A 12,509-nucleotide genomic window follows, 5' to 3' on the forward strand; every position below is an offset into this window, starting at 1 on the left:
TTGCACATACTTTTTTGCATATATGTACAACTACAGATTACTATAATTGGTATTACTGGGTCAAAGGGCACACATCTTTAATTTTGAAATATACCTCACACTGCTCTCTTTAAAAGTTATCCAAATTACCCCTCCCACTACCAATGTATGAGACCACCTGTGCTCACAGCCTTGCCCATATTACAGACACCTTTTGATCTGCATCAATCATCTGAGAAGTGAAAGTATTTTCTTGCAGCTTTCCTTTATAGTTCTCTTACTATGAATGAGATTGAACAGCTTTCCATATTTAAAAGCCAGTACTTTCTCTTCTGTGAACTGTCCTTTCTGTGCCCTTTGCCCATTTAAAAATTACATTGCTCGTCTTTGCTCATAAGTTTGTTGGAATCCTTTGTGAACAAAGGAAATTAACCCTTTGCTTGCTACTTGTGTTCCACATAATTCTCCTCAGCTGTCATTGGCCTGTGCCCCAACAAGGTTTTCATTTCCCTCAGTACAGGGACTGAAACTTAAATCTCTTTATATTCCTAGTCTTACCATAATACCACATACATGGTAAGTGCTAGACAAAACTCTGTTGAGATAAGAGAAGTAAAAAGAAAGAGATTTGGAAGACTTTGGAGTGACCTAAACTAATCAAGAAAAGCTATGACAAACCTAGACAGCATGTTAAAAAGCAGGGACATTACTTTGCCAACAAAGGTCCGTCTAGTCACAACTATGGTTTTTCCAGTAGTCATGTATGGATGTGAGAGTTGGACTCTAAAGAAAGCTGAGCACCGAAGAACTGATGCCTTTGAACTGTGGAGAAGACTCTTGCGAGTCCCTTGGACTGCAAGGAGATCAAACTAGTCAATCCTAAAGGAAATCAGTCCTGAATATTCACTGGAAGGACTGATGCTGAAGCTGAAACTACAATACTTTGGCCACCTGATGTGAAGAACTGACCTATTTGAAAAGATGCTGGGAAAGATTTTTAAAAAGCAGGAGGAGATGGGGACGACAGAGGATGAGATGGTTGGATGGCATCACCAACTCGATGGACTTGAGTTTGAGCAAGCTCTGGGAGTTGGTGATGGACAGGGAAGCCTGGCATGCTGCAGTCCATGGGGTTGCAAAGAGTTGGACACGACTGAGTGACTGAACTGACTGAACCTAATCGATTCCTTCCTCTTATACCAAGGTCAGTCAAGACTGGAAACAGTAGAAACTCTGGCAAAATAAAAAAACAAACAAACAGGAAATCATCCACCCAATCCCACCCTCACCCAACACACACACACACACACACACACACACACACAACTGGAGAGATACTGGGTAGCATACAGAATCGATACAAGGGCTGCCAAACAAGACTCTGCAAACAGGTAGCCATCAAGGGAAGTTGGGCAGTCTGTACCACAGTCAAGGTCAGGGCATGGGACAGACTGCCTAAAAGACCCCTGTCCCATCCATTCACTGCAGAGAGGCCTCCTCCCACCCAGGCATTGAGGTTGACATTCCCTCCTCCAGACACTAGAGGCCACTGCTGGCTCTGCTGCCACCGCTGTAGAAATGAATTCTCAACTGCCCCTGCTTCTCTGTGACTTGTTCCAGATTCCAGATTCCCAGTTGGCCCTCCCGACTGGCAGAATGTCTGGCTTTTGCCTGCACCCTTGGAGCCAGGGAGTCTGGGAGAGCAAGTTTCGGGTCTTGTGGCAGGTAGTGGCCTGCTTCCCATCAAAGCCTACACAGTGGGAATTCGCCAGGTGTAGGTAGGTAGGAGGCTCAGAGACTGAGCAGCCAGGAAAACCGGACAAATGCACTCCAAGCTCTGCTTTCATGTCTGGCTCAAGCCCTTCTCTTTGATGAAAGCATTTCTGGGTCACCCAGCTTAAAATACTGGATTCACATAGCCATTATTGTTCAGCCAGTAATGATGCCAGAGTTTTTGTACTAAGAGCCTGTGCTGTGTGCTTAGTAGTGTCTGACTCTTTGCGACCCCATGGACTGTATAACCTGCCAGCTCCTCCGTCTATGGAATTTTCCAGGCAAGAATACTGGAGTGGGTTGCCATTTCCTACTCCAGAGGATCTTCCCAACCCAGGGATCAAACCTGCATCTCTTGTGTCTCCTGCATTTGAAGGTGGATTCTTTCCCACTTGTACCACCTATTCACTATACCTCATGTGACTTTCAAAGAGCCCGAGGCATTACCTGTATTTAGGGAGGAAAAAACAAGTCCTTAGAAGTTTTCCTGTCACACAGTAGCACCAGGTTGCAAACCCAGGTCTGTCTGTTTCCAAAGCCTTGAGGTTTCCCAGTGGTCTATACTGCTGGGCTGGTATCTTAGGTTGGAGCTCTGTGAAGTTAGGGACTGGGCCACAGTCTTCTTTTTACATCCTGGCAGCATCTACAATATATAAGATGCTCAATTAATGTTTGTGGATTGGCCTGGATAGCAAGTGGAAGCCAGTTTTAGAAGGTTCTCTCAATTTCCCATGAGGCCATGGGCTAGAAATCACTTTAAAGTGGAAGAGGTCTACTCAGGATCAGTTTGGAAAGAAAAACCTCGAATCTGGGGAATTTCCTCTCTCTGCCCCCCACCCCAAATGTGTCAAATGTGTCATAACAACATGTTCCCATCTGTTCATTATTTAATCATCCAACGGATTATTTTTGAATCCCACTAACTGTCCTTAATACTCTAGTGAGAGAGAGAGAAAAAAAGGACATAATCTCTGCCCTCCGAAATTGACATTCTAGTGGGGGAGGTGAATGTCAGTCAAATAAACAAATGCTAATCTGTATCTGTGACCAGTGTGAGGAAATATGCCAAGAACAGCTGAGAGAGGCAGGTCTGACCTACTCAGGGAAATCAGGCGGCCTCTTTTGACGATGGGGCTGGAGCAGGGATCTGAAAGAAAGAGGAGGATTTAGGCCGCGAGGGGAGTCTGTGAGCCCTTGAGGTGGCGATTTTCCCCGGGTCACCGAGCCTGTCTGTAGGAAGGCCACAGAGGGGCCAGAGGCTGGGCGGCTTGTTTATTGGCGAATGCGTCACGCTTGAATGGAACCTGCCGCTGTCTCCCAGGTCCCATCTGGGGATGACGTTGTCCTGGTGCAAGCCCAAAATAGCCGGCTCCGCCTCCATCTCCCGGCAGCCTCTGCAGCAGCACGCCCCCCAGTCCACCCCCGAGGTGACAGGCCGAGCCGGCCTCCTCTGGGTCTCTAGTAGTTTCCGTGCCGCTGACGCACGCTTGCGCGCACAGCTGGGCCGGCCGCGTCCTACGCAGCAGCCGCGAGCCCGGCAGCCGGTGCCAGACGGTTCCCGGAGGGGGGCAGGGGCGGGGCGCTGCAGGAGGCCAGGGACTCCTGGCGGAGGAGGTGCGGGCGGGGGGCCCCGGTCAGGCTGGGGGGCCCTTGGCGTTTGCTGGCTGCGATAAGGCGCCCCGACTCTGAATCCCGAGATAGCCGGTGGCACCCGCCTGCCAGGGCCGATAAGGCTGCCGGAGGGAGTCTAGTCACCGGCCGCGAGGAGAGCCAGCGGGCTCTGCTGCCCCCTGCGGGGGTCTCCAGCCCCAGGGAGGGGCTCTCTGTTCTTTCGGGTCTGACTCTACCTTCTCTACCCCGCAGCCCCCAAGGAGACCCGCCTGACGACTAACGAGTTGCCATGGCATCCTACTACGAGATCCTAGACGTACCGCGAAGTGCGTCCGCTGATGACATCAAAAAGGCGTAAGTGCCTCCGCCGTGCATCAGAAAGCCACTCACCCCACCCCACCCCGCCACCACCACCCCGGGGCCCTTCTGAGGCACTGCGGAGAGAGCCAGGTCCTTAGAAAAGATTGGGGTGGGGTGGGAGGCTTCCTCAGAGAGTGACCCCCTGCAGGGAGGAAGGAAACCCCTGGATGAATAGGGGAAAATGTGTAGCGAGAAGATCTGTTTACGACCTGCAGTGTGGGCTCTTTTTCCAGTGCACCCTCCCGTCCTTTCTTTCCCTCAGTCTTCACTCCTACCCCATCCCCCAGCCTCTTAAGTGTGGGATTTCTGAGCATACAGTGCAGACATGCTCAAGCACTGAGACCAGGAGGGACCAGCGGCCCCCGTACCCTGCATGGACACATGTACCTACCGTCCTTTGCAACCCCAGACCCAGCTAGCCCCAAGGAGGGGTTAGGGCTGGGACTTTCTCACTCTCAGGTTATCGTCTGCTGATACAGTATGTAGTCCTAGCACTGGCTGCAGAGGGGAGAGAGAGGGACTCCACTAAAACACTGCTGCAGAGGCAGCCCTAGCGGCTGGGACTGACCCGGATCTGAGTGGTGGAAGGGCTATGGTGGACTAACAGGAAATGGGTCATTGTGTTTCCTGGTGGGAAGTGCCTGCCTTTGTCCCCTGACCCTCCCCTCTGAACCCACTTCCTGCAGGTATAGGAAGAAGGCATTACAGTGGCACCCAGACAAGAACCCAGATAATAAAGAGTTTGCTGAGAAGAAGTTCAAGGAGGTGGCCGAGGCGTATGAAGTGCTGTCCGACAGTAAGGGCCAGGGTCAGGGGTCAGGGCAAGCCAGCACCTGTCACTCCAACTTCATGCCCATCACATTGCTTCCCAAAGCCATGCTGCCACCACCCTCATCGCCTCCATGCCTCTTTCAACCTGGCAATTAAGTGCTCCTCTCTCACAGGGACTCTAGAATTCTTTGTTTCAATTCAGAGGAGCACCTACTGCCAAGCACCCTTTTATTTTTCCCCTTATCCCCTGTCTCAGTGTCTGTTCCCCAGGGTCTGATAGTTGCGGCATAGGTCCTGATAAGGGGAAGGAAGCAAGGCAGGGAACCAAGGTATGCTGAGGCTTCTCTGAGCCAGGCCTTAGGGGGTGTAATCTCCCTGAGTCTTCATAGCCATTCTTCAAGACAGGATTTATCATCCCATTTGTCAGACAAGAAAACTGAGGCTGAGAGAAGTGAGTAACTTGCTCAAGGAATATGACTCCAGGTTTTTTATTCATTAATTCAAAAAATATTCACTGAGTGCTTAAGGTGCCAGGCTCTTGTTGGGCAGAGGAACAGTGAAGGACAAACAGGCGATGTCCTTGCCCTGATGGGTTTGTCACAGTCTGGTCAGGAAGGATGGATGTTAACCAAGTAAATGCAGAGACAAGGTTATGCTAAAGGAATAATAGGGTGATGTGATAGGGAATAGGGAATCACAGGCACCAACTTTTGTTAGGTAGTCACGGAAGGTCTCTCTGTGACATTTAGGTTAAAGCCCTGATTAATGATAACACAGTAATCATTAGTTAACATTTATGAAGCAGTGAGTGTCAGGGACTGTGCTAGGCAGTTTAGGTGGATTGTCTCATTTAATCCTTGCAGCTATGAGGTCGGTGTTGTTATTGTGTCCATTATACAGATGGGAAGGATCCCTTGTGTGAAGGGCTGAGCTGCTGCTAAAACCATGGCCATGTTCATGTCCACTGTTCACCCTCCTGCCCCCCAAGTGTCAGTCTCTGGACAGTCTTCAGAGGGGCCTAGCCTGGAAGTTGGGGGAGTGGTGGCCGTCATCCCAGAGGGAGGGAAAAATGATCCAGTCTCTTTTTTCAGAGCATAAGCGTGAGATCTACGACCTCTATGGCCGGGAAGGGCTGACTGGGGCAGGTAGGTGGAGTGGGGACACCCCGGGACAGAAGTGGGTCAGGGAGGAGCAGGGAGGCCAGTCTTCTGCAGTGGATTCTTGCTCTCACTCCAGGCTCCTGGAGTCTCCGAGCCTCGGGTGGGGTCCCCTCACTCAGGGCAAGGTGCCTGCCCTGAGCCCTCTCCCCATGCTGCCTTTCCTCCAGGAACCGGCCCGTCTCGCGCGGAAGCTGGTAGTGGCGGGCCTGGCTTCACCTTCACCTTCCGCAGCCCAGAGGAGGTCTTCCGGGAGTTCTTCGGGAGCGGAGACCCTTTTGCAGAGCTCTTTGGTGAGTGGACTTGGTGGGCGTCTGACGAGCTGGACTTCTCCCTCCAGGCCTGCCCTCCATCAGCCAGGAGGCCTTAGGCAGGAGGCTGAGAGGGAAACAGAATTCCACAGACAGAAGACTTTGTGGGGGTGGATCCAAGTGAGCGCTGGGACAGAACCTCACACATGCCAGAACCCACGTGACCCTATAGTGACACTTCAGAGACTCGCCTTATGTAAATGATAACAACAGTAATTCATTGTTAAACCTCCACAGTGACAGCCATGAAACCAAGACTCAGAACATCATGGGACCAGTGATAATGCCGTTACAAACAACAACAGACGCTACCTGTTTGAATGGATAACTTTATCCCCACTTAGAGATGAGAGAACTGAGGCACATTCAAACAACTTGCTTAGAGTCACACAGCAGATGGCAGAGCAGAGACTTGTAGCTGTGTCTGCCTGACATCACACCAGGCTTATGCCTAAAACTGAAGGAGATGTTCCTTCTGCCCGTCTTCCTTTATTTACAGTGGCCGCAATTGACCAGGGAACTTTATCATATATAATACTAAAAATGAATTTGATTTATAAATCAGTCCAAGCTGAAATGTACCCAGTTGCTTAGCCGCTTCTGTTTCAAGACTAAGATTAAGCAGGGTTCAGGGTCTTCTTCTGTTGGAGAAGGAAATGGCACCCCACTCCAGTACTCCTGCCTAATGAATCCCAGGGACGGGGGAGCCTGGTGGGCTGCCCTCTATGGGGTCACACAGAGTCGGACACGACTGAAGTGACTTAGCAGCAGCAGCAGGGTCTTTTTTGGTGGTCCAGTGGCTTAAGACTCAGTGCTCCCAGTGCAGGGGACGGGGGTTCAATCCCTGGTCAGGGAACTAGATCCCACATGCCATAACTTACACCCAGTGCAGACAAATAAATATTAAAAAAAAATAATAATAAGAGCAGGGTTCACACATTCTGGGGGGCAGGGGAGGATCTTTTCACCAGATGATGGTTCATCTGCTTACTCATTGCAGATGACCTGGGCCCCTTCTCAGAGCTTCAGAACCGGGGTTCCCGACACTCGGGCCCTTTCTTCACCTTCTCTTCCTCCTTCCCTGGGCACTCTGGTAAGTGCCATTCTTTCCCATGCCTGCAAACGTTTGGAGTCCTGGAGCCCCTCACCTCAGCTCGTTGTTCTCCGACGCCTTCTCTCTCATGTCTCCAGAGCCCTGTCTCACAGAGGTTCCCGGCCCTTTGTGAGCGCAGCCTGCCTGCCGGGTGCAGCCTCTGTCTAATGCCCCCTCCTCCCCCACCCCCCTTATCCCGATGCCAGATTTCTCCTCCTCGTCTTTCTCCTTCAGTCCTGGGGCTGGTGCTTTTCGGTCCGTCTCTACGTCCACCACTTTTGTCCAAGGACGCCGCATCACCACACGCAGGTGAGGGCTTCTTCTGGGACCATGCCAGGGCTGCAGGGTGAAGTGGCAGTGGGGGGCCTGCAGACGACTCGAGAGGCAGCTCCCTGAGGGCAGAGCCCAGTATGTCTTGTCCAGTGCAGCGCGGAGCCCGGACAGACTCCCGCAGGATTCAGGCCCGCCTGCTCAGTGAACCATGCTGTCTCCCACAGGATTATGGAGAACGGGCAGGAGCGGGTAGAAGTGGAGGAGGATGGGCAGCTGAAGTCCGTCACGATCAATGGTGAGGAAGGGCCAGCCACCGATCCCTAGCAGGAAGCCCGAGGCCCCAGAGCCCCCTCCCCAACCTACTCCTCTCTGAACTCCCCTGGGCCAGGGAGGCCAGACTGGCAGGATCGGAGATGGTGATCTGGGGGAAGGGGTGGGGGTGCTGGGACACAGAATCATGGGCTCTCAGAGGGCCCGCTAGCCACCATTGTCATGAGTTGGGATGCCTGGAGTTTGCAGAGCACGTGACTAGTTTCAAAGCCCTTGCACACACACCACCATATCCCCAGTATTCTTACAAGAACCAGGGGAAAGCAGGGCAGTTTGCACTCGCCCTACTTTTGATTTGCAGAGACGGAGCCTGAGCATAGCTAAACGGTCCTAACTCCCTGGTAGCCCCACGCCCAAGGCTTTGACCTACTTAGTGAAGGATGAAGCCAGGAATGATACTACAGGATGCGGGGTTCCTGGGGCTGACCTCTTCTTCCCACAATGCCACGCGGTACAGGATGGTCACCCTTTGGTGCCCGCTGACTCTGGGAGCTCTGTGTGCTAATAAGGGCACTTCGTAAGCTGTCTTATTTAATCACTGGAACCATTTGACAGTGTAGGCACTCTTGTCATTCCCATTTTATGGATGAGGAAAGGGAGGCTTAGGGAGATTGAGTAATTTGTCCAAAGAGACAGCTTGTACCTGCTGAAGCTGAATAACTGGCCATGCTCATAACCATGTGGGTTTCAAAATGCATGCACCCCCACTTCCAAAGGAGGGGCTGAGAGTGGCCAGAGTGCATGAGGCCACCTGGCAGGCTTCCCGAGGCCTGGATCAAAGGGCCTCATGGTGGCCGTGACTCCTGCAGGTATCCCAGACGACCTGGCCCTGGGCTTGGAGCTGAGCCGTCGTGAGCAGCAGCAGTCTGTCACCTCCAGGTCAGGGGCCACGCAGGTCCGGCAGACCCCTGTGTCACGACCCCTTGATGGCAGCCTCTCTGAGGAGGATGAGGACCTGCAGCTTGCCATGGCCTACAGCCTGTCAGAGATGGAGGCATCTGGGAAGAAACCGGCAGGTGGGCGGGGGGCACAGCGACGACGGCAGGGGCAGCCCAAGGCCCAGAACCACGATCCAGGCATGCGGGAGCCCCATGAGGGTGCAAGGGGTGACACAGCCAAGCCCAGCCCCTCTCCGGAGGAGAAGGCCACTCGCTGCCTCATCCTCTGATCACCAGGCCCAGCCCACCCGATTCGGGGGGACTGGGAGTCCTGGTCAGAGAAGGGCATGGCCTGAGTTGCAGGAGCCCCTCTCCACCTCGGCGCTCCCTCCCCAGGTCCACCCCTCCCTCCAGCGTGGATTTGCTGTGCTCAGCCCACGGCTGATAGGTCCCTGGTGAAGTCCAGCGTGGGGGGACCTCAGGGCAGCGGGAGGGCCTGAGGAGCCAGGATGAACTTAATTCTTATTAGACGGGGAGTTTCTAAGGGGCATTAGTGGCTTGGGTTGGGCCTTTCATGCCCAGGCCTTCTGCCACCTGTGTTGCTGAATGATGTCAAGGAAGGAGGACTTGGCCTGAGGTTCTCTGAGCCAGAGTGGGCAGCCACAGCTCTCCTGGTCGGCTGCAGACACCCCCACCCCGGTTTCCGTGCGCAGTGTTGAGCTCTGACTTCTCTGTTGCTTCCCTCCTGGTGCTGCTTCTCCTCCCTCGCACTCTTCTCTCTGCAATTCCCCGCGGGCTACATCGCTTGCTTTCACTGCCTCCTGCCTGGCTGGGACTCCCTTCTTCCTTTTCCCCAGAAAGCCTCTTTGTGGCGAGGAAGATGCTGTGGCCCGTAGGGCCACAAGGTCTTCCGGGGAGGCTAGCTGGGTGGGGCGGGAGCCTCTTGGCCCGTCCAGATTCAGAACCGGAGCCTACTCCTCCTCCCTTCCTCTTGCTGCCTCAGCCTGCCCCCAGCCTCCGGACTAGCCAGAGGTGAGGCCGGCTAACCCTGGAGAGGGGGGATAGGGCCAGGGTGCCCCAGGAGGGAGGTCTAGGAGGGACCGCATCCCATCCTCCCGCACCATGCATCAGGGCTCAGGGAGAGGCCACAGGGCTAGCCCAGGGCTGCATGCTTAGCTCTGCCCTCCACGGCTTGCGGCTGATCCTCTCTCCTGTCACCCCACCCCCGCTCTCTCCCCAGATGTGTTCTGAGCTGGATGTCCGGGACCCAGAGTTGCTGCACAGTTCCAACAGGACAGCGCCCAACCCTGTGCACTGGGAGGGGACCCTCCATCCCTCTCGCTCACCCGTGCTGAGCATAGAGCTGGGCCTGGGTGGTGGGCGGGGGCCGGGTGGGAGGTAGGCTTAGCCTGTAAATGCTTCCCAGGGTGTTTGGTGCTGTTTCCTGGGGACTACAAGTCCCAGAATGCAACGCACCTCGCCTCCTTTCTGTTAGATCATGCTTGGAGGAAGTGGTGCGCAGTTAACGGAGCTGTGCATCTTGGGATATGTAGTTCCAGCTCTGGTCGGCCTGTTAACTCGTCGTGAGATGGGGACATCTTGTCATTTGATTTGTCCCTGGCAGGGGTGGCAAGAATGTGGATGAAGGGGGAATGTGAGCTTCGTTTCCCCTGATACCTCTTGCTAGCGCTGGGGTTAGAGTGTACAAATCAAGGCCCCGAGGCATCTGGGAGAGGTTATTTTCCTGTGGGCAGTCCTGGGGTCTGAGAATGAGCCAGGGCGGATTGGCTGAGCAGGGCGTGGTCTCAAGAGGGCTGATGGGCATGGGCTGGTGAGAGCTTGGAAGGTGGAAGGCCACCCTAGCGCTCTGGGGGGTGTGAGTGTGTGTGTGTGTGTGTGTGTGGCTGGAATCAGCGTGTGATGGGTGCTCCGGGCATGCCGCTGCTTGTATGGCTCCTTTGGCCTCTGACCCTGCTGCCCATTCTTTCTCTCCAACACCACAGAAACTGCCTCTCCTCCTCCCTCCCTGGGGAGCCCGGTGGCCGGGGAGGGAAGTGGTGGAGCTGGGGCGTTGCCAGCCCCTGTGCCATTGAGTCTCAGTGACCTATCAAAGCCAGCTGGGCTGAGCTCAGACCAAGAGGGAAACACTGGAAGTCAATAAAGCTGAGTTTCGAGAGCTTAGTGGTGTGCTGTGTCCTGTGTGCTTCCTTCCTGCCAGCCAACCCTGTGGGGCCAGCGGGTGACACACCTCCCTTTATTTCTCAGGCATCCAGAGGTTGCAAACCTTCCCAGCCGACAGCAGAAGTCCCCTCTTTGACCAGGCGGCCCTCCCCTAATATGGTGTGGAATCCCAAGCTATGCTCACATGCCTCACCTCTGGGGGCCCCCGCACTGGGCTTTCACAGGCAGCTATTGTTCTCCGAATGCAGGACCCCACCACCCAACTACTGCAGGGTCTGCAAGCACAGCTAGGACCAGATCTGACTGGACTGAAACCTGAGGCCAACAGAAAGCCAGAAACGTGGTGAAACACCTCTAAAAACCTCCTCCTGAGGCCCAGAGACTGAGCACCCCCTCCACAGGTCCTCTTAGCTTATGGCTAGCACCCAGGGTCGGAAGCCTACCTCTCTCACATGGAGTGGCATAAGTCTGCCCCACGCAGGGTCCAGGGCCCAGGGAGGTGAAAACTAGGTACCTCCCCCATCCTGTCTCTTCAGACACCTGCAGAGAGGCCCTCCCAGCCACGGGACAAGCACTTTTCCATCATCTTGCAGGGTAGTGTGGTTCGCCTCCAACTCTGTCTTCCATTCGGGGGTAAGCACTGGGCTTCATCCTCAGTAGCCAAAGGACCTATATTGTATTTTCCTCAAAACAAGGAAGCAGCATGCCCTGAAAGGAATTTCAAGCCTCTGTCTTGAGAGAGAGAGAGAGAGAGAATCTGTTGGAAGTTTCTGCCCACTTCCAGCCTTTACGATGACCAACAGTGGTGTTGAGCTGCAGCAGAGCACAGATCAGGGGTGGGGGGCCAGAGGTCCACACACTGTCCCTTCATTCTCTGAGCAGGACAGGTGGTACTTGCCCATCTTTGATGTGGGGGCCTGAGCCTTGGGCTTCCCTGGAGGCTCAGATGGTAAAGAATCTTGCCTGCAATGCAGGAGACACGGGTTTGATCCCTGGGTCAGGAAGATCCCCTGGAGAAGGAAATGGCAACCTACTCCAGTATTCTTGCCTGGAAAATCCCATGGACAGAGGAGCCTGGTGGGCTACAGTCCATGGGGGCGCAAAGAGCTGGAAAGGACTGAGTGACCAACACTTTCACTTTCTGAGCCTTGGCAAGGTGAGGCGGCCCTAATTAATTCCTGAGTAGCTCCAGGCTCAAGGCTCTTTTTGCCTCATTTCTATGTGTACCACTGCTGTCCAAGGAACACGCGGATGGAGTCTCCTCTGAGGCCATACAGAGTGGGGGCATTCTGGGGGAATGGGGAGAAAGTGCCCTTTGCCCCCAGGTGAATGAATGTTGTGACATCTCACAGGCCTATCTGTGAGTCTTTACCAAAGTTTAGCTAATTCTGCTTAAGCTGTGGTGAGCACTTGGCCTGTATCAGCTCATTTAGTCCTAACCTCCGTCCTGCGTGATGTATATTATTCCTGAGACCAAAAGATGCGAAGCTGCTGCCCTAGAACTAAGAGGGGATGCAGCAAAGAGGCCAAGCGTGCCTGTGTTGGAATCCCAATTCCACCACTTAACTAGTCGTGGTACCTCAGGCAAGTTCTGTGCAGTCTCTCTGTCTGTAAAATGGGGCTAATAATTGGTAGCATGTCCTGAAGATTAAACCAGTTAATGGTTGTCAAGCACCTTGGAGGCTATCAGACATGTAGGAAATACAGCATAAAAAACTACTGCCTGATTGTCATTTGCTTCCATGCAAGCCTTGGAGAGCCTGACTCCACCGCCCGGCTCTCCCATAATTGT

At 53.9% G+C, this 12,509-nt stretch overlaps 1 protein-coding gene across 3 annotated transcripts; it reads left to right on the top strand.

Moving 5' to 3' along the window:
- The first annotated feature begins 3,233 nt into the window (after positions 1-3,233).
- Positions 3,234-10,717, top strand: DNAJB2 (DnaJ heat shock protein family (Hsp40) member B2). 3 transcript variants are annotated; one of them, XM_052662311.1, is made up of 10 exons: positions 3,234-3,366; positions 3,616-3,717; positions 4,410-4,519; positions 5,586-5,639; positions 5,822-5,944; positions 6,963-7,055; positions 7,262-7,364; positions 7,553-7,623; positions 8,468-8,537; positions 9,777-10,717. In XM_052662311.1, exons 2-10 carry the CDS (start codon positions 3,653-3,655, stop codon positions 9,889-9,891), a joined length of 804 nt encoding a protein of 267 aa, XP_052518271.1. In that variant the 5' UTR covers positions 3,234-3,366; positions 3,616-3,652; the 3' UTR covers positions 9,892-10,717. The 3 variants fall into 3 exon arrangements, with proteins under 3 accessions (XP_052518271.1, XP_052518263.1, XP_052518256.1); XM_052662303.1 differs by having other exon boundaries at positions 8,468-8,674; positions 9,777-9,911; XM_052662296.1 differs by lacking the exon at positions 9,777-10,717 and having other exon boundaries at positions 8,468-8,948.
- Positions 10,718-12,509: the final 1,792 nt, after the last annotated feature.

This window comes from Budorcas taxicolor, chromosome 2 (genome assembly GCF_023091745.1).
Source record: "Budorcas taxicolor isolate Tak-1 chromosome 2, Takin1.1, whole genome shotgun sequence".
Taxonomy (NCBI): domain Eukaryota; kingdom Metazoa; phylum Chordata; class Mammalia; order Artiodactyla; family Bovidae; genus Budorcas; species Budorcas taxicolor.